This window comes from Malus sylvestris, chromosome 11 (assembly GCF_916048215.2).
Source record: "Malus sylvestris chromosome 11, drMalSylv7.2, whole genome shotgun sequence".
In the NCBI taxonomy this organism is placed as follows: domain Eukaryota; kingdom Viridiplantae; phylum Streptophyta; class Magnoliopsida; order Rosales; family Rosaceae; genus Malus; species Malus sylvestris.
In genome coordinates this window covers 6,239,458-6,263,928 of record NC_062270.1, presented here as the reverse complement: position 1 = coordinate 6,263,928, position 24,471 = coordinate 6,239,458, and the positions used below count along the sequence as shown (strand labels likewise).

At 38.6% G+C, this 24,471-nt stretch overlaps 4 protein-coding genes and 1 pseudogene across 7 annotated transcripts; 4 read left to right on the top strand and 1 right to left on the bottom strand.

Annotated features, from left to right (window-relative positions):
• Nucleotides 1-2,859: 2,859 nt before the first annotated feature.
• Nucleotides 2,860-4,014, top strand: LOC126589384 (NAC domain-containing protein 83-like). Its single transcript, XM_050254662.1, has one exon. It carries the CDS (start codon nucleotides 2,863-2,865, stop codon nucleotides 4,012-4,014), a length of 1,152 nt encoding a protein of 383 aa, XP_050110619.1. The 5' UTR covers nucleotides 2,860-2,862.
• Nucleotides 4,015-5,217: 1,203 nt separating this feature from the next.
• Nucleotides 5,218-6,177, top strand: LOC126589383 (NAC domain-containing protein 35-like). The gene has a single exon (XM_050254661.1). It carries the CDS (start codon nucleotides 5,218-5,220, stop codon nucleotides 6,175-6,177), a length of 960 nt encoding a protein of 319 aa, XP_050110618.1.
• Nucleotides 6,178-7,206: 1,029 nt separating this feature from the next.
• LOC126589037 (ammonium transporter 1 member 3-like) lies at nucleotides 7,207-8,921 on the top strand (annotated as a pseudogene).
• A 3-nt stretch (nucleotides 8,922-8,924) lies between these two features.
• LOC126589039 (E3 ubiquitin-protein ligase AIRP2-like) lies at nucleotides 8,925-12,085 on the bottom strand. Its single transcript, XM_050254221.1, has 5 exons — nucleotides 11,823-12,085; nucleotides 11,329-11,479; nucleotides 10,176-10,242; nucleotides 9,741-9,975; nucleotides 8,925-9,277 (listed from the first exon to the last, which is right to left on the bottom strand). The coding sequence occupies exons 1-5, from the start codon at nucleotides 11,885-11,887 to the stop codon at nucleotides 9,067-9,069; spliced, it is 729 nt and encodes a 242-aa protein (XP_050110178.1). The 5' UTR covers nucleotides 11,888-12,085; the 3' UTR covers nucleotides 8,925-9,066.
• A 5,687-nt stretch (nucleotides 12,086-17,772) lies between these two features.
• LOC126589035 (protein DAMAGED DNA-BINDING 2) lies at nucleotides 17,773-21,849 on the top strand. 4 transcript variants are annotated; one of them, XM_050254216.1, is made up of 11 exons: nucleotides 17,773-18,085; nucleotides 18,208-18,298; nucleotides 18,417-18,544; nucleotides 18,929-19,051; nucleotides 19,196-19,284; nucleotides 19,409-19,529; nucleotides 19,910-20,001; nucleotides 20,287-20,416; nucleotides 20,542-20,790; nucleotides 20,875-21,071; nucleotides 21,187-21,849. In XM_050254216.1, the coding sequence occupies exons 1-11, from the start codon at nucleotides 17,879-17,881 to the stop codon at nucleotides 21,407-21,409; spliced, it is 1,650 nt and encodes a 549-aa protein (XP_050110173.1). In that variant the 5' UTR covers nucleotides 17,773-17,878; the 3' UTR covers nucleotides 21,410-21,849. The 4 variants fall into 4 exon arrangements, with proteins under 4 accessions (XP_050110173.1, XP_050110175.1, XP_050110176.1 ...); XM_050254218.1 differs by lacking the exons at nucleotides 17,773-18,085; nucleotides 18,208-18,298 and adding an exon at nucleotides 18,620-18,786 and having other exon boundaries at nucleotides 18,416-18,544; XM_050254219.1 differs by lacking the exons at nucleotides 17,773-18,085; nucleotides 18,208-18,298 and having other exon boundaries at nucleotides 18,417-18,723.
• The last annotated feature ends 2,622 nt before the right edge of the window (nucleotides 21,850-24,471 follow it).

Sequence of the window (24,471 nt, the reverse complement as noted above, 5' to 3'; positions counted from 1 at the left end):
ACATTCATGAAAATAATCACACTGCAGTTGCCACATATCAACATGAAGTAAGGCATAACCAAGCAAAGTGTCTAATTTATTCGAATGGAAAAGTCTTACACTTTCATTGTCTCTAATAAAAGTAGAACCTTATTTGACTAACTTAGAAGCTGAAATCAAATTCCTTCTCATAGAATGTACATAGAGTACTGGACTAAGAAACAAAATAAAACCAGAAGAAATCTTTAAAGAGATACTGCCAACTGACTCGACTGCTACTTTGCTCCCATTTCCAACAAAAACATTGTAAACTTCATTATTTCTCTCCTTTAGGTTTGTGAATCCCTGCAAGGTATTTGTAATGTGGATTGAGCAACCAGTATCAAACCACCAACTAAAAGGAGGGACATAAATCAAAATTGACTCAAAACAAACATAAACATTGATTTCATTACCTTTCTTAACAAGCCAATTTTTAAAACCAGTGCAATCTTTCCTTAGATGACTAACTTCTTTGCAAAAATAACAAGGCTTTGGTGCTTCAGAGATGGCTTTAAACTTTTGAGATCGTTTAAAGGGGTTAGTATTTTTAAAAGAAGAAAAATGTATTGTTTTCTTCTGCTTACTAGCAGCCACAGATGACTGATCAACTGCAACATGTTTGCCCTTTGCAGTGTGAACAAGGTTCATAGTCTCCACTTTATCAGTTGACAACCTCAATTCCTCTTGTGCACACATGGAGATTAAGTCATCGATGTCCCAGGTTGCTTTCTGAGTGTTGTATGACACTTTCAACTGGCCATACTATGTAGGTAAGGAATTCAATGCCATATGCACTAGAAACTAATCTGTGATTGGATGCTCTAGTTCCTTTAGCTTATGTGTTATGTCTGACATCTTCAGTATGTGTTCTCTCACGTTACCAACACCATCAAACTTCATGGACGTCAGTTTTGTGAGAAAATTCCCCGTTTCAGCTTTCTCAGACTCCTTAAATTTGTTTCCCACTGCATCAAAAATTCTTTTGCACTGTCACTCTTTGGAATGCCACCTTTCACACTGCTTGTCATGGCCCTCCTCATAATCATAAAAGCCATTCTATTTGCCTTCTCCCATTGAGCAAACTTCAGTTTTTCTTCTGCTATGCTTGTAGCTGTTATCGCTGTAGGTTTGTCTTCCCTTAAGGCCAAATCGAAATCCATCATGCCAAGAGCTATCTCCATGTCTTCCTTACATTTCTTATAGTTAGAACCAGTTAGTGTTTCGATATTGGAGAAGCTAAGAGAAGTCATAGTTGCATCAACAACATATAATTCAGTACTTGTTCTCATAAGCTCTTCATTAAAAGTTCAGGGTATGAACAATTAACGGCATCAAAAATCATATAATACCAGTCACATCTTTAGATCGAAAACTGATTATATTAGAGTTTGCACAACTAAAATACAAAATTTTGCATTAGCGACACAATTTTAACACTTTTGAGCAAATAAAATTGCATCAATGTTAATTTTGCATCTCACTTATACACCAATTAAACATGACTGAATATAAGAATTATTTAGAATTATCTCAAAATATATTCACCATCAGTTTAATCGTTATGTTCAACTTGAACAGATGAACTGAAGCATGATTCAAACACTTTTGAGTTGAAATTGATCATGATACAAAAGATTTGTCTGTCAGGTCATATAGTGACAGTAACTCATTAAGTTTTGGTCTTCCGAGATCCAGAGACTCGTCCTTGTTCTCCTGAAAATAAAACTTGCAAAACAGGTACATGTATATATATATATATAAACATGTGTGCGTGTATAAGTGATATTATTCTAAACATGATGTATGTCGGTAATAGTCAATAACTATATCAGTTTCATTGCGCGGAAACCTTATGTTAGGATCATGCATTTTAATCAACATATTCTTGTGTTTGTAAGGATTCTAAACACGACAATGTGTGCTCTGATACCACATGATGGACGTTAAAACACTGCATGCATAGAATCACATACATACAATGACATGCATACGTAAACATAATAGATTTACCTGGAGAAGAAGAGCTCGACATTGCTGCAATGAATAACAGAAGGTTTTCTACACTCAGCAGCCAATAATCCAGCTAGAATAAGGTTCGCTCAAAAAGGGACGGCGCTGTGAGTGCAGGGACCTCCCTATATATATCCATACTCCCTTGATATCATGCCTATTAACTGATACCTCGGATATTCCAAATAGAATAGGGTTTCGATATAGTCCTAGTAAGTTTTGAACTCTTGTCAAGTCTTGATAGGGTTACGTGAATATAATTACATGTTATTAGGACTCTTAATCTTAGCCAAGTAGGATCGGAATTTCCTCAACATGATAACTCATACGCTGAGCTATCAGTTTGTCAAGAACAAGAACTCATTCTCCTTGACACTCACATCTTACAAGGGAGAGATAGTTTATAGTACAAATCAATGAGGGTGTCTAATCTCCAGCCCGATTTTATCCAACCCGGTTTCCGACTTCCGGTGGCGGGATGGCGGTGGCTCCCGCGAACAACAACGCGGGAGAAAGTATAGATATACTTTTCCTATGCACTGTAGGATATTTCAAATTCACTTGAATCCCTAACCACGTGACTATTTTGCACAACCCAACGGCTACTTATGCGAAACGCGCCCAGCCATCGGATGAGATTAGATCCAACGGCAGAGACATGGGAAGAAAAAGTATATAATCACCTACCCCGGTAAGGAAAGAACTCATGCGATTTCGCACCAAAATAGAAAGAGTGAAAACAACAGAGAAGGTCCTTGTCCTCATCAAACCCTAATTTCTTCCACGTTAATTCACATAATTAACACAGAGAAACCCAACGACGTCTTAACAATGGAGGCGGAGGGTTATGGTGGTATTGTGCCGCTGGGTTTTTATGAAAATCCGCTGCTGGGTTCTAATGGTATGCCGCTGGGTTTTCGGTTTCATCCGACCGATCAGGAATTGATCAGTTTCTTCCTCTACAACAGAGTCCTTCACAGAGAGCCCTTAATGGCGGACTGCAACAATTTTAATCTTATCTACGAGTTCGACCTCTTCGGCAAGACTCCACCGTGGGTGGTTTGGGAGAATTTCGGCGGACCGGGACTTGAAGATCAAGATTTGTACTTCTTCTGCCAACTCAAGACTAGAAGCCAGGCGCGCATCAAACGTGAAATTGATTCCGGTGGTACGTGGAGCGAATCCAATTCAAAGCTGGTTAAGGATTTGCAGAATGAAAAAGCTATGGGGAAAAAGAGGAATTTGCGGTATGAGAAGGAAGGGTGTGAGCATGACGGTGACTGGCTCTTGGAAGAGTACAGCATTCTTCCTAGTGTAGTTGCTGGTGCTGATGACTCCGATCACGAAATTGGGAAGGTGGTTCTCTGCCGACTTAAAAAGAATTCTAGGAGCGGAAACAAGAAGAATTATTCGAACTCAACCCAACAAGTGAACGAGCAGCCGGCAAAAAAGAGAGCAAGAAAAGAAGTCAAGGAGAAGCCGGCAAAAAAGAAGGCAAGAAAAGAAGTCAAGCAGAAACCGGCGAAAAAGAAGGCAAGAAACGAAGTGGGATCACAAAATACTACTAGTGTGATCACCCATACCGTTGAGGAACTACAAAACTGCCCTAGTACTAGCTGTGCTCCTGTCGTGCCCTTCGATGAAAGCAATTACAAGATGATTAGTGACGCTATTAATCATGACCAGCAGTGCATAAGCAACATTGACGGTAGTACGATGCCTGCAAGTTTTTCTGATCATGATTATGTGCCGGTAAGCTTTGCCAGGGAAGGTGGTGAGTCGCTTTTGAAGGATGAAGACCTTCTTTTTGAGAACGGTGAAGATATGTTTTTTGACCTCGACGATTTGTTGCCACCATTAGACTCTGGATCTGTATGGTCACTAGAGAAGCTTCCTCAAATTGACGGAACTCAAGTGCCTTTGCCGTTGGATGGGATGAGTTTTTGGAACGACTGTTTGTGGATGGGCAATTGTGTTCAATGATCAGTATATCGGAGACGTATAGGTCCATAGGTGACTACGACTGTCTGATTTCGACGGTGAGAGATTGTAATTTCTGTTTTAGTTTATATAGAAGATGTTTCTTTGATTTCTTGTTGTTATTGAGTTACTTCCTGATCAACGTGTAATTGTTTACTTAGAATGTATAGACTCACAAGTTGGTTTTTAAGATGACTTGAAAATATGAAAAAGCACAGAAACACATTGGCATAACAATGAAAGAATACATGACGCTAAATATTCCGTTGGAGCCCATGAAAGATCAATCGCATATTTGGTCAGAAAATTTAATCACACAAATATAGAACCAGTTCAAACCCAAAGGAAAAATACGAGATTGCACAATTATCGAGAGCCAAAAAAAAGAGCAAAATGAAATCATTATATTCCCTAGTTGCCATTGCCAAACATGAATCCAGTAAATGATATCCTAACCAATTGAAAATAGTGCAATTGCAAATAACAGAGCAATTCAAATGCAATGTACAAGGAAAACTATTCACACTAACTTGAACCACCAGCAATTTATCAAACAGTTGGCAGGCGACTCACATCGGTGATCCAAATTACTCAGACTGTTACCTCGTCGGATTTTATCCGACCCGGTTCCGGACTTCCACTCTCCTCCTCACACTTGGCGGGAATGATGGCTCGGCATTGGTGAACGCTCGAGAAAACGAGGTAAATGAAATTTGGTAAAAATGGAAAATTACAATTCGGTTTTGGTAAAAATACCAAAATTTGGGCAAATAAATAAAGGAACTTTAACGAAAGCACCTGTTACTGTTCACTTTAACGAAAAACCACATTTTTACACTAAAAAGTCAATCCTGGTACTATTCACTTTACCCTTTATTTTGTCCTTATCATTAAAACTCAAAGTTTTTAAGCCCTTTTCATTAGTTTTCTTAATAAATAAAATACGAAAATTCGAAATATCGTTAATACCCTCCATTTGGATAAATAAAGGACATCATCCACCGTTGGATGGATTAGATCCAACGGTTGAAAATGGACCGAAACACCCTATTTATCACACAGTTGCAGTGCACTACGCCTTGCTAGAGAGAGAGAGAGAGAGTTTCTATATTCATCGGAAAACCCATTTCCGAGTCGGAATATTTCTTTTTCGCCGATCAGTCAAATCTTCAAGAATCAAAATCTAGAGCCCTGGTTAACTTAACAATGGAGAATTTCTACGGTAATACGCTGATGGGTTCTTACGGTGACGTGCCGCCGGGTTTTCGATTCCTTCCAACCGATCAAGAACTGGTCGGTTTCTATCTTTCCAACAGAGTCGTCGCCGGAAAGAAGTTTATGGCGTACTGCCGGCGCTTCATGCACGAGTTCGACCCCTTCGGGGAGATGGAACCGTGGGTTATCTGGGAGAATTTCGGCGGACGTTCCCTTGTGGATCAAGACTTGTATTTGTTCTACGAACTGCATTATCTGCCGTCGAACTACATCAAACGCACCATTGACGCCGGAGGCACCTGGAGCCAGAGCTCATATAAGATGGTTAAGGATTTTGAACGAAAACCAATTGGAGATAAGAGGTTTTTCAAGTATAAGAACGAGGGGTGTGACCAGGACGGTGGCTGGCTCCTAGAAGAATACAGTCTTCGTCAAACCCAAGAAATCGTTGATGGCAATGGCTCCGATCATAAAGCACGAAAGTTTGTTCTTTGCCGGCTTAAAAAGAATCCGAGGTGCGCGAACATGAGAGATCATCCAACCCGAGAATTGAAGGAGAAACCGGAGAACGAGAGAGCAAGGAAAAGTAGTTCTCTTGTGCACTTTGTTGAAAGCAATAAGAAGATCAGTGGAACTAATCAAGATCAGGGTTGCAAGAGCGGCATTGACCTGAATGCAATGCCGCCAGATTTTTCCGATCATGATTGTCTCACGACGACCAGTGGCGTTTGTTCTTGTCCGACATGCTTGGATGGCGGAGGTGGTGAATCGCTTTTAGAGGATGAAGACTTTCTTTTAGACGATGAAGATTTGCTTAAAGGCGTCGACTTATCGTTAGGACCACCGGTGCTGCCTCAGTTTGACGAAACTCAAGTTGTGCCTCGGCCAGCTTCAACCGGCTCTGAGGACGGACTGTTTGCAGATGAAAGCTGTTTTGTCAATGACCGGTAGAAGAGATGTAGAGGTGACGACGGCTTTCTAATCTCCACCGTGTGCAGAAGCAGAGTTTTGATCACGAGGGACTGTAAATTCATCAGAATGATCAATGTACTGCCAGTTTGTTTTCTACGGAAATTCGAATTGTGAATGCAACTTTTGAATTCGATAAAAATCATCTCTAGTTTTATGAACAAGTTAACTATATTTGTGTAATCGAATTCGCAAAATCGATTACAAATGATTTTTGCAGAAGATACGATGATTTCGTATAAGGATTATATTAAAACGACGCCCTAGGGCGGCATGCTGTAGGTTTACAAACCTTGTTCCGCAAGTAAAACGGGCAGGACAGTGCCCACAAGGAAGAAAGAAGCAATCCCTTGGACCATATCAAGGCAAATAACACGAAGTTATACCGAGTATTGTCGCTACCCCCTTCATTTGTTGACTTGCCTTGAACTGCAAGGTACCCTCCCAAATCTCGTCTTCTTTGTTTGAAATAGATTCATAAGATGAAGTACCCCAGGTCCAAACTAAAACCATCATCATCGTCTTATGGTGAAAGCAATCGGGTGACCTCGGATTCTGCCTCCCCTGCTTGAAAGTCTTTTCTGTCATCTGCAGAACTTTCAATCGCGTTACAAAATCTAAAGGCCGAATTAAGAGGAGCACAGTCACCATGCCTTCGTGTAGACGTCGAGGTAGATGTAAATAGACAATCTGCAAACTAGCTACAGGGACTGAATTCAATGCAATCGAAAGTAACATTGACGAAAGAGGAACTCAGTGACTACCAGGATTTAAAACGTGTTTCGGGAATTTTTCAGATGGCTAGGTGGAGTTAGTGTTTTCCCTCAATGGTGTATGAAATCCAATTGGGTCGGTAACCATAGTACATTTTTTCTCGATCAAGAATTACAATCTCCTCAACTGCACGTTCCAATGTTCTAGTCAAATGTTATTACCTATTTGTAAACTTAGCCGCGACTAAAAAAAAATTCAATGAGAATATGTAAGCAACGAAGTCGACTGTTATGCGTCTAAATAGTATTATTGACATGGGAAACCGAGTATCAAAAATCAAGCGACCTACCAGTATGCATCTACCCTTCAAAGTGCAAACTTCAAACCTCTCATCACACACATTAACATACAAAACTACCAAAACCCATCTCAAATATCAATCACCTCTCTCTCTCTCACTCTCTCTCTCTCTCATGGCTGCCACATGGGAGGAAAGCGTCGAATACTCCATCAACACCATCTACCTCCTCTTCTCCGCCTACCTCGTCTTCGTCATGCAGCTCGGCTTCGCCATGCTCTGTGCCGGCTCCGTTCAAGCCAAGAACGCCATGAACATAATGCTTACCAACGTCGTCGACGCCGTGGTAGGTAGCCTCTCCTACTACCTCTTCGGCTTTGCCTTTGCATTCGGAGAAGGCTCAAATGCCAACCCTTTTATTGGTACAAGTTTCTTTGCTCTCAAGGACATTCCCAACTCCACCTACGACTATGACTACAGCTTCTTCCTTTTCCAATGGGCTTTTGCCATAGCTGTTGCGGGTATAACCAGTGGGTCAATTGCTGAGCGTACCCAATTTAGTGCGCACCTCATTTTCTCTTGCTTTCTTTCCGGGTTTGTTTACCCCGTGGTGGCTCATTGGGTGTGGTCTTCCACTGGGTGGCTTAGTCCAAATTCAAGTAACTTGTTGTTAGGCTCTGGAGCAATTGACTTTGCCGGGAGTGGCGTGGTCCATTTGGTTGGCGGGGTTGCCGGGTTTTGGGGCTCTTTCATCGAAGGCCCCAGAGTGGGCCGGTTTGACTCGTTTGGGAAGGCCATACCCATTAGAGGCCATAATGCGACGCTCGTGGTGCTTGGGACGTTCTTGTTGTGGTTCGGTTGGTTTGGGTTCAATCCGGGCTCGTTTGATAAGATTCTTGTGGCGTATCCGAACACAAGTGATCAAGGGAATTGGACTGGTGTGGGCCGAACAGCGGTTGCAACTACGTTAGCTGGATCGACTGCTGGAATCGTTACCGTATTCGGTCGGCGCTTGCTATGGGTCATTGGGATGCACTAGATGTTTGCAACGGAGTGCTTGGTGGGTTTGTAGCGATAACGTCGGGATGTGCCGTGGTAGAACCGTGGGCTGCCGTTGTTTGTGGTTTCTTCGCAGCTTGCGTTCTAATCGGGTTCAACATCTTGGCCATAAAACTACAATTTGATGACCCGTTAGAGGCGACCCAATTGCACGGTGGGTGTGGTGCGTGGGGTTTGATATTTACAGGGCTGTTCGCGAAAGAGGAGTTTGTTGTCCAAGCCTATAATGCAGGCGCCGTCGGTACAGTACGGCCTTACGGTCTCTTTATGGGCGGCGGATGGGGGCTGCTCGGAGCCCAAGTGGCTGAGCTTTTGGCCATTGTGGGCTGGGTCAGCTTGACAATGGGTCCTCTCTTCTACACCCTTCACAAGCTCAGGATTTTGAGGATCTCTGTGGATGACGAAATTGCAGGTCTTGATGTTTCCAGTCATGGAGGCCATGCCTATGTTCATGCAGAAGAACACCAACGTCGCTTTTACGCAGATTACGTACGCATTCAAGGCAATAGATCGTGACTCGAGATCCAGCAACATACTGCTCTGGTTCTTCTTGATCTCATAGCATTTTGTAGTGTGATTCAAATTGATGTACCTACTGCAAGTATTGTATTCAAGTTATGAATGAAATTCAAAACGAAAAAAACGCGGAACGAAAGTATGACACGAACAAAATACATCTTACTCTTTTGAAGCGAATCAAAACAATGGCCAAAGTGCATTTACATGTTAACAGGTTTTAAATTACAGTAGGGCAAGGCTTGTTATATACACAGTTCCTGAATGCAAGATGTAGACGAACCTCACCGCACATAAGAATCATAGGGTAGAAAAACAGGATCCGGCACAATAAGAGGCAGTTTTTCAACGTACATAAACAGTCTCTTACGGTCCTCCCTTAAGATTGATGATAAATCGAGAGCATCGCATTTCTCAGTGTAGATCCAAAGGTCACCTGAGTTGATTCTTTTGAGACTATCGCGACAAAAGGGGCATGACTGAGACCTACCATGCCTGAAACAAACAGCAGAAAACATCAGGTTCGCTCGATTTTATGAATGGAAATAAAAAGCATTTAAACAAGGAAAAGGAAAATCCAAATTCCAGGTTTACGCATCAGTATCATTCGATTAAACAAGGTCAATTCCGAGAGAAGTCGTTGGCCATTTTAAACTTTCATCTGAGCCGAACAGGGCAACCCAAAGACTTAATGATGGAAACGTTATAAAGACACATGGTCCAATGTGTACGAGAGTATCCCAAAAAATGAAAAGATTACCTAATGAACGTTGTTAACACTTATTTGAGGTTGAATTTCAGTTCCATTAATCTGTGGCACGCAAGATAGAAAGCATCGACAAGAAATCACTCTTGCTAACAGAAATCATAATTCATGGATACAACGAAAATATGCTGTATACAAATAAGTTGAAAACTATAAAAGAAAACACAAGAAAAAAAAGGCCAAAAAGCTTACCAGTCTCGATAACACTTCAAACACAATGTGTGACTGCAGTTAGGCAACACGACTTTTCTGTTCACCTCCATGCAAATTCCACACTCTTCTTCTCTTTCGATGTCAATTTCAGAGAGTTTTCCCCTCTCAGATTCATCCCTTCTTTTGTATCTGGTAGTGCAAATCTCTTTCTGTTTCCTCTCCTCCACATCTGTGATTCCCCTTTGAAGTTGCAACAAAGAAGGAAATATGACAGCTGTCCATGAAAATAAAAGTGTTCAAAAAACATATCCATGAATATCGATGAAGAAAAAGTTATATCCCCTGCCCCTACAAACCCTTCCACCGCCCCCCTCTCAGCCTCCCAAGAAGATGTTCTTGCAGCACAAAGCATTTGCGTACGAGTATCACTACTACACTAAGCATCTACGTACGTCTTTACTGAATCCTACTTACCATAAAATTCTCTGATGCTGGCTTTCCTTTCATAAACAGACATGGTGGTCTTTCCATCTGGATAAGTCTGCACAAATCGATTGCATTCCCACAACCAAACAAGAAGTCAATTTTAATTACTACATTTTCTGAAGATAGTAAGAAATGAATGAATTAAAAACTGAGAAACTGGACGTTGAAATTACAAAGCATGCTAGACAATAAAGACCAACAGACACAACATAAACCAAAATCTTGCCCCCAAAACCCTGAAGGCTGCTACCCCACTAGGCCAGCAGGCCCGGCAATCATCCTACCACAGTTGAAAAAGCGTGTTCCCTTCGGATAATAGTACGCACCGTAGGACATCAGTACACATTGCATAGACTCTTTTGTTTTCAGGGAAATAGCAGGAAATTTAAGGCAACTATTGTACTACTGTAACATCTCACATCGTCCAGGGAAATGGATCTTGTAAGCCTTATATATATATTCTCATCTCTACTTAGCACGAGACCTTTTGGGAGCTCACTGAACTCGGGTTCCATCGGAACTCCGAAGTTAAACGAGAATTGGGCCAGAGCATTTCCAAGATGGGTGACCCATTGGAAAGTTCTGCTCACGTGAGTTCCCATAAACAAAACCATGAGGACGTGGTCGGGGTCCAAAACGGACAATATCGTGTTACGGTGAAGTCGAGCTAGGATGTGATGGGGGCTTAGGCCGGGATGTGACAATTTGGTATCAGAGTCAATCCCTGGCTGGAAGTGTGTCGACGAGGACGTCGAATCCTAAAGGGGTGGATTATAACATCCCACATCGCCTAGGGGAATGGATCCTTATATGTATATTCTTATCTCTACCTAGCACAAGGCCTTTTGGGAGCTCACTGGTTTTGAATTCTATCGGAACTCCAAAGTTAAGCTAGAATTGGGAGCGTAATCGGGACCCAAAACGGACAATATCGTACTACGGTGGAATCGGGTGGAATCGAGTCTGGATGTGGTAGGGGCCGGGATGTGACAACTACTGTTGTACTTCAAAATGTTCTGTATGCAGCAAACATTCGGAGGAATTCATTTCAAATTCTCTCAGCTCTCTCCCACTCTCATCGCGGAAAAAAAAATCGCACATTGACATAATAACGAAACTCGATTGAGAAAAAAGAATGTACCGTATAAATAAGAATTCGAAGCAAGCCGAGTGCTCCGGCGAGGTGACAGTCAGTCCACTGGACTAGAAAGAGGAAAAAGTTGGCCGCCTGACAGTAAGACAGTCTCATCTGAAGACGTGCTCCGTCTTTCTCCCTCGGATAATCCAGTGCCCTGAACAAAAACAGTGGCCAAACAAAGCATTTGATCAACAAGCATTCCACAATTATTACATCTCCAAAGTCCAATTAATGCACGAAATCAATAAAACCCACATCATTAATACATAATTACATAGTAAAAATCAATTTTTGATCCTAAGAATTTTTTTTTTTTTAATCTATGAAAAAAAAAAGGTCTTTAAATCGACACTGGGAGTATAAAACATAAAAATTGGAAAGAAAAAAAAATTCAAGAGAAAAAACTCCTAAATTTAGTGCAGCAGATGAGCGGAAAATAAAGTGAAAATTCATGTATTTAGTGGAAAATTGAATTGAAGGAGAAGGCGGAGACTTACAGAGTATTGGCGTGCTGAATATCTGCTTGAAGCGCTTTAAGAGAGTCCCTGAACGGTTTTCCCATGACTTGGAAATTTTCCCGGAAAATTATTTTCCCACCAACCAAACAGAAAATAAGAAATAACAGTTCAAAAACCCCTAAAGTCTCAACCTTTTTATTTATCCCCTTATCCCCTCAGCTTCTCGAAACAACAAAACGAGAGAGACAAAAGCTCAGACCTTCACTGCACTGTCCGCTTCAAACTCCATAAACAAGCCAGAGGGGCCCGGTTTTGAAATTCCTTATCCAACTGACCAAATTTTAGATTTTACGAAATTACATGATCCTCTGCGGTGAAGACTTTAACGTTCCCTGTTAAGCAGCCATTAAATGCGAGCCGCGTGGGTTTATGGAGAGTTTGAGTTTTTGGTATCGTGACGTGGAGAGGATTGATTGGCGGCTTTGAAGATACGTACAGGAAGAAAATAACCAGGCGGCGCAGCGGGTATAGGGGAGCACCAGGTTTTGTGGAAAACCATGGAAAGGACGAGTTGTCCAAGGGCACCGGCCAACCATGACGCGTAATTTGATTAAGTTTTTGTTGGATAGATAATTATGATTAACTTGATGTCTATCACGACAGATTTTTCAGTGTAATGAAGATACGAGTATTTACATGCATTTGGATAAAATTAACTTTCCTGCGTTATAACATATGACATATTATTTTGTGTTCCAAGTTGAAAAACATCTTGACTTTAACATAGTTGAATTTGATTAAGTTTGTTGGATAGATAATTATAATTATAACTTGATGTCTATCATGATAGAATTTTCAGTGTGATGAAAATACGAATATTTACGTCATATATTAGTAATAATATATAAGTGAACAAACACTTGAATAAAATTACCTTCCGTTGCATTATAACATATGGCATATTACTTCGTGTTCCAAGTTGAAAAACATCTTGACTTTAACATAGTTGATAAGTTTCAAATGAATAAGAGGAAGGCTAATCCTCAGATTAAATAATCTAAATTATGATTAATCATGGTTTGTGGATAAGGGTACCTTTATCCTTGGTGGCCCACCTGAAATAATTGTGGCTCTACACAATAAGGCAACATGTAAATTTGAAGGAAAGGTTTATGGATCCCTACCTTCTAATCCATTAAATTCGAGAATTTGGATCATTAAAATTTGATTCAACGGTTAAAATTGTCATAACTTTTAAAGTGAACCTCTGTTTGTAGTCGTTTATTAAATTTCAAAAATCCGGATCTCCAAATTTAATGGATTAAGAGAAAGAAATCCAAAGAGAATCCCTTTCCAAATTTGAAAACACATTAAACTATTAACTTCTTTGTTACCGAGAGAAATATTATGTTTTTTAAGAAATTTTTTGTCACTTATCATATTTTTGACATAATTTTTATTAATATTATAAGATATTATGTCGGTAACATTAGTTCATAAAAAATTTCACGTCAACAAAGTCTTCTTAACACTTCTACCAAACACATTCTCTCTCCTCCTCTCAGAAATTCGTCGACATAGCATCTGTTACTTCCGGCAACTCCCGCCCGACCCCATTCGTTCCCCCACCTCCGCATCCCTTTCATCTTCTCTCTCCTCCTATATCCTAAATACTGAAAGTGAAGCTCAATAATTCTCATCATCTCCATCTTCATCAGGATCAAGATACCAAAAGCGACATTTGCAGGACTATATCAAAGTTTGTCACCTGAGGCCTTCATATTCTTAACATATTTTTGTACCACATACAATCTTAGGTGACATCTTTTGACCCAAAAAAAAAAGGTAACATATATTTGATGTTAATAACCACATCATTTAAATTTGTCAGAATCTCTACTAATTAATAAAACTTTCTTTGTCAACCAAAAGATGGTGAAAAGACAAATTAGTCTTCTATCACACAAAAAAATGATGGGCAAAAATATAATTTCACATGTCTAAATTTTACTGTTTTTTATTGAAGATGCTAAAATACCTTCAATATTAAAAAAAAAAAAAAAACCTCTCACCCCCCCCCCCCACACGTTCTCTCTCTCTCCCTCTTTCCTTCTCATTTTCTAGAAAAATGTGTTCATACACATAAAGTTGTAGACCAGAGTGACTATCATACATGATGAGTTTAATTGTATGAAGGGCATAATCAAGAGTCACGTACCTTGGAGCACAAGTATCCTTGTTCTTGTTCATGATCTGCAATCTTCCACTGAAAGCATGGTGGTTGTGCAAACCAAGTTCAACGGATCGGTGCAAAGACTGTTGGAATAGAACAATAGGTTACCTCTCAAGGTAGACCTACATAAACATGAGAAGCTGTCATTACTGCTGTTTTTGTCATCAAACTGATGCAGGATTAAGTAGAACCCAAATGACTTCATCGAGTTTATACAATCCGACGTTCAAGCCACTCAGGAACCTCCACAGTATTTTGCATGAGCCTGCTCCTATTCAAACGTGATGATTGTGTATCAACGCTTTGGATAACAGATGACGCAACATCCTTCAGAATCAGTACATATCAAAACACCTGCACTTTGCAAGTGGCCTCTTACCACAGTAATGAAAAAGAGTTGAGCCCTTGCATGACGGTGTGGACTCGAACTTCGTCGGTAATTAATCTAACGTCCAATCCAATAAAATCTATAGTTTGACTTAAATAAAAAGTTAAAAAAAAAACAAAATAAAATAAAAAAAACTGCATTATACAACTAGTAAGTGAAACCGATAATTTCGAGCAATTTGCTAGCAATAGAACTGAAAAAGCCCTAACTGTTTACCATAGAATATAGGGAGTTTTAACGAAAAGACCGCGGTACTGTTCATTTTAATGAAAAACCACATTTTTACACAAAAAAATCAAACCTATTACTATTCACTTTACCCTTTATTTTGTCCTTATCGTTAAAACTCAAAGTTTTCAAGCTCTTTTCATTAGTTTTCGTTAAAATATATCCTTGTGAACAAAGAGTACACAACTGTGCAACAGTGTAAAGCAATAGTTACTTTCAGAACCCTAGATTAACGCAAAATGGACTAGAAAATAACATGTATGGCAAACCGCTACTTTGTGTGGCTTACCATTTGAATGAGAGGATTTTCCATACAGTTTTCAACTTGTTTGTATAAAACATATTATTGATAAAATGTTTTTGGTAAGCCCAAAAACACAAAAACCCAAATTTGCCATAAATGTTATTTTCTAGTCCATTTTGAGTGAACCTAGGGTTCTGAAAGTAACTATTCATATCTCACCAAGATACTGAAGCTGGTTAGAATTCTTCGGCTTCAATTAGTGTAGTACTGAGAAACCAATCAATTTCTCACTATTTCCATTTCACTACAGTAAACCTCACAGTGATACTCTCCGATAGGGTATTTCCATCATCATGAATGTGTAAAAAAATGTAACTTCACCGATACTATTTACCTTCAAACGGGGCTGAAAAATTGTGATCCTCCAGAAAATGGGAAACAAAAACTAAACAAAATTTCATGTCAATTTCCTTCCTAATCCACAATGGTAATCTAAACTAGCTTCTAAAACTAATTGTACTTCATCAAAAATCCTACGGGCAAAAAGAACAAAACCATCAAAAGGTTTTTTTTTTTTTTACCTGGATTGTCTGCCCTCTCTCATCCCATTCCCTTCCATGCCCTCCTATTTATGTAGTTACGGTTAAGTCACGTCAACATTTTATATTGATTTTTTTATAAAAATAATAAGACAAAAAGCAATGGGAATATAAAATGTTGACGTGGCTTAACCGTAATCACAAAAATAAGAGGGTATGATATGGGGAAGGCAGACAACATGTCCATTTTTTTTGGAGGTGGATTGTCTGCCCTCCCATTTCCATACTCTTCTCATCTCCTCCTGTTTTGTGTGGTCACGGTTAAGCCACGCCAACATTTTATATTCCTATTACTTTTCGTGACTTAACCGTGACCACACAAAACAGGAGAGGATTGAAAGAGTATGGAAATAGGAGGGCAAACAATCCATCTCTTTTTTTTTTACCCCGCAATAACTCATTTGAAGACAAAACGTTTCAGTGGTTATGTTAGGTTGCCGCACATCCCTCGTCTACATGCCTGGCCTTAAGGGTAGCCCAAGTAGGCACCCGCCTAGAGCCCCCACTTCGGGAGGGCCCTCAAAAAAAATTTATATCATGTAATTAACATATAAATACAAAAAAAAAAGTAAGAACTATCATAATTTATTTGTTAGTGCAGTGGAAATGTTGGCTTCATTTTTCTTTGGGGTTTTGAGTTTGAAACACGAAGCTGTCTTTCATTCACTATATTTTTCTTGTTTTTCAAATTTACTGTCAATCCATCTGTCCAAATGCATATAAAGTTATAAAACTCAAGTCTCTTTGCAATCTTTTTTCTTTCAACTTCTCATTCTCTCAATTTCTATCGAATATTTAAACCAACTTCATTTTCTCTCAATTTCTATTGAATGTTTAAACTAACTATCATATGGTCTTAAAGATTGTACTTTAAGGTAATCAAAACTTTGAATTACATATTTTTCTTTTCAATAACTTTTTATTCAATGAATTATTTTAATATTCAATTCGTTAGTGTGATGTTGATTTTAGAAGAAAAAAACACAAGAAAAACAATTGGCGTTGAATTTATTATACTCGTCAATCAAGTTTTATTGTTATTTACTCTCGTGATCATCAAGTTTTATTGTTCTTCACTCTCACTTTTAAACTCTTGATTGCAAACATTTAGTACATTTGTGTCTAAAAACGTGAATCGTGTAATGTTTAAATAATGTTTGTATATATTTATCTTCTTTTGATATTAATTTTTAATGATATTTGATGTGAAAATAGAATTTTTTATGTATTTAGTGAATTCTTTTTTATACAAAGGATCAAAGATCAAAGAATTTTAGGATCCCACTTCGAATGCTCGCTTAGGGCCCTCAAATTCTCAGAGCCGGCCCTGCTCGTTTATGTGTGTTTTATTTGAATTTCTTCCCAAAGGTGCAGTACTTATTTTTGGTAAACAGTAAGCAGTTCCATTCTTTTCCGCCATTCCAGTTATCTGCAAAATTTCTTTTGTTTCTTAAAATGTCAAGATTTTCACTTTCGTTACAACTTACATGTCAATTTTACCATTGGGATGGGATGATGAATTTGTGCGATTTAATTTGCTTTCGTTGAATACTTATTCCAAGCTAGTGGGTTGTTTTTATTTATTTAATTGCAGGCTGAAAAGATTGGGTTGGACTATATGAATATTGAAGGGCTGAAGAAGGGGCGAAGAAATACCATGCCTTTTTGGTTTCAGAAGCCGTTTTTAAGCAGATTCTCCATCTTTGTAAGATATAAACAGATGAAACGCAGAGGGAGGAAGAAAAAGGCGTACACGTTAAAATACATTTTTATCCTTGTATTTAACAGATAAATAACGGAAAAAATCAATTTTAAACTAAATTTGCTAACGGACTCCACCACAAGAGTTTAAATCCTAATTTTTTAACTGAGATGACTATCTTCCGATTACTTTATCACCACAAGAACTGTTTATTCGATTAGGCCTTACATTTATGGCAAACTGCTACTTTGTGTGGCTTACCATTTGAATAAAAAAACCACCTCGTGTAAAAATTAAAATCTCTCGTTGGTATGGACTATGGACAGAAAGAAACTCCTTTTTTTGTGGGACGACCATGGCGGCACACGTGCGGCCAAACCAAGCGGCCGAAAGCGAGACACGTCTTCTCCCGCCACACTAGAAAAACGTAAGTTCGTATATACCCCTACATTTGAATCCCAATTCCACTAACACCCTTCTTCCTGTTTCCCCATACTAACGCGAAAACATTCGAAAATTAGACAGATCGATGTCGTTTTTCTGAAGGGTATTTAAGTAAACTCCTCCCATCCTTCCAGGTTAAAGGTCGGTTTCCTTTTCTTCGCCTCAGCCCAATCTGTCCCTCTGTGTTCCACTGTCTTCTGTCTTCACTTTCTTCCCGACCAAAATTCTTAGACTTTCCCTTTTTTCTGTTGCTGAAAATGTCCCCGCAAACCAGAAGAATGACGTTCCCGAAGGTCGTCATTGAGAGAGACTCGGACTCTGAGCAGAGCTCATCCGAAGAAGACGAAGAACATGAGGAAGACGAAGTGTTGGAGAGCGAAAACGAAGCCAAAGTCGAGGCGGTTTTGGACGAGAAGAAGAAAGGGAAAGCACCCATTACTATCAGCCTCAAGAAAGTCTGCAAAGTAAGCTCCTTTAACATTTTTGGGTCCGTTTGATGACCATTTCGTTTTAATTTCGGTTTTTCATAAATTGGGTTTTGGTGTTTTTGGGGTTTTGTTTTTATTGTTGTTGGCGGTTCGTGTAGGTGTGCAAGAAGCCGGGGCATGAAGCTGGATTCAAAGGGGCTACTTACATTGATTGCCCAATGAAGCCCTGCTTTCTTTGTAAAATGCCTGGTAACTATTTGACATTTTGTAACTGAATTGGGTTTGCTCTTGTTTGCTATAATCTGGTAACTTTATGTAATGTTTGTCTTAATTGTGTGTTTTTTTATGTGGGTTTTGTGTATTAAAGGCCACACTACAGTGGCATGCCCACACCGAGTGGCTACTGAGCATGGGGTTGTCCCAGCACCCCATAAAAATACCCGTAACGCGCTGGAGTATATGTTCGAACGCCAGATTAGACCTCGCGTTGCTCCGGTATGCCTTAACTATTTGCCTTGTGTTAGCTGAAATTTGTTGGTTTTATGTTTGCTGCTTACAGAAAATTTTCAGGCAACTATTATGTCGATCCTACTATGTACCAGTCTCTTTTTAGCCGTACTATGACTACATTTGATGCGATGAGCTTTGATGAATGCATGACAAGCCAACTCTTTGTGCGTTTGTATTGGTTTTCACTTGCTAAATCATGTGAATCGAACTTTTTACTCCTTTGGCGAGTATGTAATGGCAGTAATGCTGTGGTGGTGTATTTGTTATGTTTCTGCATTTTTTTTTTGGCAGAGCAAGTTTGCTCTTGTTTTCGACATTTATTATTTCTAGGGTTATGAATTTTTTATTTTTGCTTTTGCATTTTGATAGATCAAGACAGCATATGTGATCCCAGATCAAGTAAGTTGTGCGGTTATCAGATATCACAGTAGACGGGTGACTAGCTTAGAGTTCCATCCAACGAAGAATAACATCCTTTTATCTGGAGATAAGGTAAGTCTCACCTATAGCTTTTGTTTTGACTTGGTTGAGGTTTATGTTGCTCAAGATTTTGATTGTTTAATGATGGTTGACTAACTTAAATTTAATGATGTTTAATGATCGTTTGCGTCTCTTTGGCTGTGGTTCATTGTCAAGAAAGGACAACTTGGAGTATGGGATTTTGTAAAAGTACATGAAAAGATTGTTTATGGAAATGTACACTCTTGTATACTCAACAACATGAAGTGAGTTCTTTATTTATTTATTTTTATGCACGCACATACATGTTTTCATTCACACACATGCACACTTTATGCTGATTTTATTGTTTCCATAACAGAAAAAGTTTACACATTAAAACTCTTGCAGGTTTAAACCTGCAAGTGATGATACAGTATATGGTGCATCCTCAGATGGAACCATTAGTTGCACTGATTTGGAGACTGGAATTTCATTATCTCTGATGAACCTTAACCCTGATGGATGGCAGGTAATCGTATTCCTAACCATTTTTGTTGTTAATGAATGGATGTCATGAAGGAGTGATGAAGCTTTTGTCACTACCTAACAAATGTTTGAAGGATGCAACTGCCGTCGAAAGTTACAATATTTCATGTTTTCTTTTGTGGTTTTTTGTCCATCACTTCTTTCCACTAGTTTGCTGTTATATATATATAACACACAAACACATGTAACTGTGTTTGTTCTCTCGGTTGTTACATTGTTGAGCCTGTTTCTCAATTTGAAAAGCTCGTCGTGTCACTGTTCGTCTTAGTTAGTTGCAATCTTAATGCTTAACATATAAAGTCGTTCATCTTAGTCTCAGTTTAATTTTATAGAAACTGATTTGTGTATATGGATTGTTTTTAGGGGCCAAACAGCTGGAGAATGCTTTATGGAATGGATATCAATGCAGAAAAAGGTGTTGTGCTTGTTGCTGACAACTTTGGCTTTCTGTACATGTAAGTATATTTTACGTGGTTTTTTATATGAAGTTCTTAAATGAGATAAAGAGAGAAATAATCGGATAATAAAGAAACGGGAAATGTGCATGCAACTATTGAATTGTGTAGTCAGTTGATACAGTGACATTGTTTAGCACGTGTTTCCATTCTTCCCCCATTCCCTGTCAGATGTCATATTTTCCCCAGCTAGAATATTTGGCAAGACAATTAGTGCTTGCTTTGATTTCTTTTTTGGGGTTGGTTAATATATTGCTTTAATTGTTAATTTGTTTTATGGTATAGGGTTGATTCTCGCTCCAATGACAAAACTGGGAAGCCAATTTTGATCCATAAGAAAGGTAGCAAAGTAGTTGGACTCCACTGCAATCCATTGCTGCCTGACCTTCTACTGAGTTGTGGAAATGATCACTTTGTAAGTTTCTGATTAACAAATTTGAAACATTTATGGATTGCTTGGTCATCTGGAATTCTCTGCATGCCTGTATTGTCTGTTTTCACCTATATGGTAAAATATCTAAGACGTAATTCCTTTTGTAGGCTCGTATATGGGACATTCGTCGAATTGAAGCTGGTTCTTCCATACACGACCTTGCACACAGCCGTGTTGTTAACTCTGCATATTTTTCTCCGATGTCTGGCAGCAAAATTCTTAGCACTTCACAGGATAACCGTATTCGTATATGGGACTCTATATTTGGCAATATGGATACCCCAAGCCGAGAGATTGTACACAGTCATGATTTCAATCGTCATCTGACTCCTTTCAAAGCCGAATGGGATCCAAAGGTAATAGTTTTGACTGAAGTATTTCTCTTTTCATTACTAAGATCTCGTTTCATCTCTGAAAATGTATCTTGATTTTTGGTCCAGGACTCGGCAGAGTCCCTTGCAGTTATTGGTCGTTACATAAGTGAAAACTATAATGGAGCTGCCCTGCATCCCATTGATTTCATAGACATAACCACAGGACAACTAGTTGCTGAGGTCATGGATCCAAACATCACTACAATCAGTCCAGTGAACAAGCTACATCCACGTGATGATGTTTTGGCATCAGGCAGTTCAAGGTTTGGGCACTGTTACACTCATCCACTAATTGTACTTGCATTATGTAAATGATCAAACTTGGAATTCCCTACATCATCATAATGATATGTCTTCTTAACCATGTCACTTGTTCAGGTCACTTTTCATTTGGCGGCCGAAGGAAAAGTGCGAGCCTGTGGAACTGAAGGATGAAGGGAAGATTATTGTCTGTTCCAGAGCTGAGAAGAAGAGGAACCGAAAGTTTGGGGATGAAAACGATGATTCTGATGATGACAAGTTCCCCCCGAAGGGCAAGAATTTAAAGTCCAAAAAATCTGCCTCAAAATCAAGTCAATATACTCTCAAGGTAAAACGCTGATTACAAATGTAAAGCTTGGACGACGTTCTTTGATGTCCAATCTGCAGAGTAGAAGTTTTTTGGTTTTGAGATTTTCCGTCTGCCAAGCCTGTAAAGGTAAGCCAATGCTTTCGCCCCTTGTTTATCATATTGGGTGAAAGCTTTTGACATAGCATTGTTAGTGTTTTAGCATCTCTCTACTTTTGCCAGCATCTAGAAGTTAAGTTCTTTCGTTTGGGCAGGTCTTATGCGAATCCCCTGCTAACAGCGAGGCGGACGCATGTTTATGTGCTCCGCCTCTCTGTGAGTTAGGGTTCGCATAAGACCTTCCCCATACAAGAATGTTTCTTACAGTTGCTGTTCGCCTCCAGAAACTTTAATTTTTTTTTTTTTGTGTATGATGCTCAACATGACATTGTGTAATGTTCTTTTTGTCATCTTATCAAGTAATCTTCGTGAAAGATATTTGACAACACAATATATATACTAAATTACTCAAATCTAAGAGGAAGGAGATTCGAACTTGAGTACAGACCAACTGGCTTAACTCATCTTTGCAGTGAAAGAAAGATAATGATTCACAACTTCATGCATTTTTCGTTCTAAAATCGTCAATTGCTTTTTATGGAATTGTCACAAGAGGGGTGTGAGTTTTTTTACACCTTTCACATGTTTCACAGATCAATGTGATTAATCTCACATTACCCCAATTTTGGAAACATTTTGTGTGCTCCGCTTCTCTGTGAGTTAGGGTTTGCATAAGACCTTCCCCATACAAGAATGTTTCTTACCGTTGTTGCTCGCCTCCGGAAACTTTAATTTTTGTGTGTATGATGCTGTACATGACATTGTGTAACGTTCTTTTTGTCATTTTGTCAAAGTAATCTTCGTGAAAGATATTTGACAAGACGATACTCAAATCTAAGAGCAAGGAGATTCGAACTTGAGTATAGACCAACTGGTGTAACTCACCTTTGCAGTGAAAGAAAAATAATGATTCACAACTTCATGCATTTTTCGTTCTAATATTGTGAATTGATTTTTATGGAATTGTCACAAGAGGGGTGTGAGTTTATTTTTACACCTTTCACATGTTCCTCGGATCAATGTGGTCAATCTCACATATGCTGGTCATGTCATTCCCCAATTTTGGAAACATTTTGACGGTATCATGTCGTATTTGAACGGCAAAACTCTGTGAACTGTTAAATTTCGACAACTGAAAGACGTAATGGCGCAGTAGAAAGCCAACACAAAGATGTGGTCACTTAGTATGAACCCAACATTATGATGTGGTATGAATCTGCTCAAGGAGATATTCTTGTGTGTCACCAGTTTATGTTGTGTACATGATGAAAAATATATTCCCACGAAATAAGTATATGCACTTTCTCGTTTGGGTATCAAATATCGCACAAAACATTAAATAGGACAAATAATGTTTTATAGGACATAGTCATATGATGAGAGACATAATTATATATACAACCGTATAAAGTGAATACACTAAAAAATAGAGCAGGTTGATTTTTTTTAAGTGGTACTATTCTCACTTATTTTTACTTTTTATACACTTTTCTTAATTTTTGGCCGTCGGGTCGAATGGATTAAAAAAAGATCAACGAACAAAAATTAACAAGGATGTCTGGAAGGTAAATAGGAGTGTCTGAATAAAACTACCTTTCTCAAAAAAGAATTACGAGGTGGAGACAAAAATTAATAAATATGTGTATAAAATAAAATAAAAATGTACGAATAACACAATCTTCTTGAAATAAATTAACCGGACGCATGTCATGTAACGAGAGATATAATCACACCAAGTGACAGAGGAGCATCTGAGACTGAAAGTGTATGAGTTGAGTGTGTGTGTGTTTTATGAGTCATGACATGATGGCGATTGTTTCCTGCCAATGCGCGTCGTCTTGAATCATCCACGTTCAAGACCCACAAAAGCAGTGGCGGGTGGCTACAAATCCTATCCGATCCAGAAACATGTCATACAAACTATAAAACATGCTATTCTCAAACAAATTAAATAAGAAGAAATACTTAGTCCTATTCACACGATCATTTTTATGTTTTACACTCTTCTCAGTTTTATGAATTGAAGAAAATCAGTGATAAAAATAAACGAGAGTGTGTGGGAGACAAAAATAGTCGTGCGAATAGCACTTTCGTATCTTAAAATGTGCTATATAGTAATATGACGATGTTTATTTTTTAAGTTGGAATAAAAATATTGATTTAACATTATGGTTTACAATTATGAATAATTCGATGAGAATTGTTAATCTCCACCACTAAAGCAGATGAAACTTGACGAAAATAATAAATCAATAATGTTATGAGACAGATCGGTACATTTTAAAAGATTATTGAGGCTCGTAATTAAATTTAAAGTTAATGAGGCAAACAGTAATAAAATCCTAAGTTCATCGCAACCAGAGATGTTTTCATGAATTTAGTATACAAATTGGTACATCATGGCTCCATGTCTCGTGAACAAGTGAATGAGCACTCGAAAATATACTCATTCTCCACCTATACTATGATAACAAATAATGTATGAGCTTGTGTTTCGATTACACTAAAAATTTGGGACATTACTAACGATTACTTTTCTTGCAATAAACACACCCACATATTGTTTTTTCAAGAGAGTAATTACACATAATTTGCAGAGGAGAAATGTTAAGAAGACTTTATGAAAAGCGAGACTTTTTTCCACTTCAGGCTTTTGACACAATATTTTATAATATTAATACGAGAATTAACATTAAACTGTGAAGTATCGTAAAGTTTTCGAAAACATAGTCCCTTAGCATTTCTCTTTGCAGATAGACAACAAAATTTAATTTCTTGAAATATTATGTTTTCAAGAACAAAATTATAATATGCTCACTCAACTAATTAATTACAAACCAATTAAAATCGATTTTAATTTGTAATTCCAGAAAACTTTAATTAGTGCCAACACCTTAAGAACCGGACCAGAAAAGAAATTTCCTTCCCAAAACGAACCCCAAACTTCTAGAACGAAAGCTGTTCCAATCGCATCGCGTTTCCCCCTCCGGAAACGA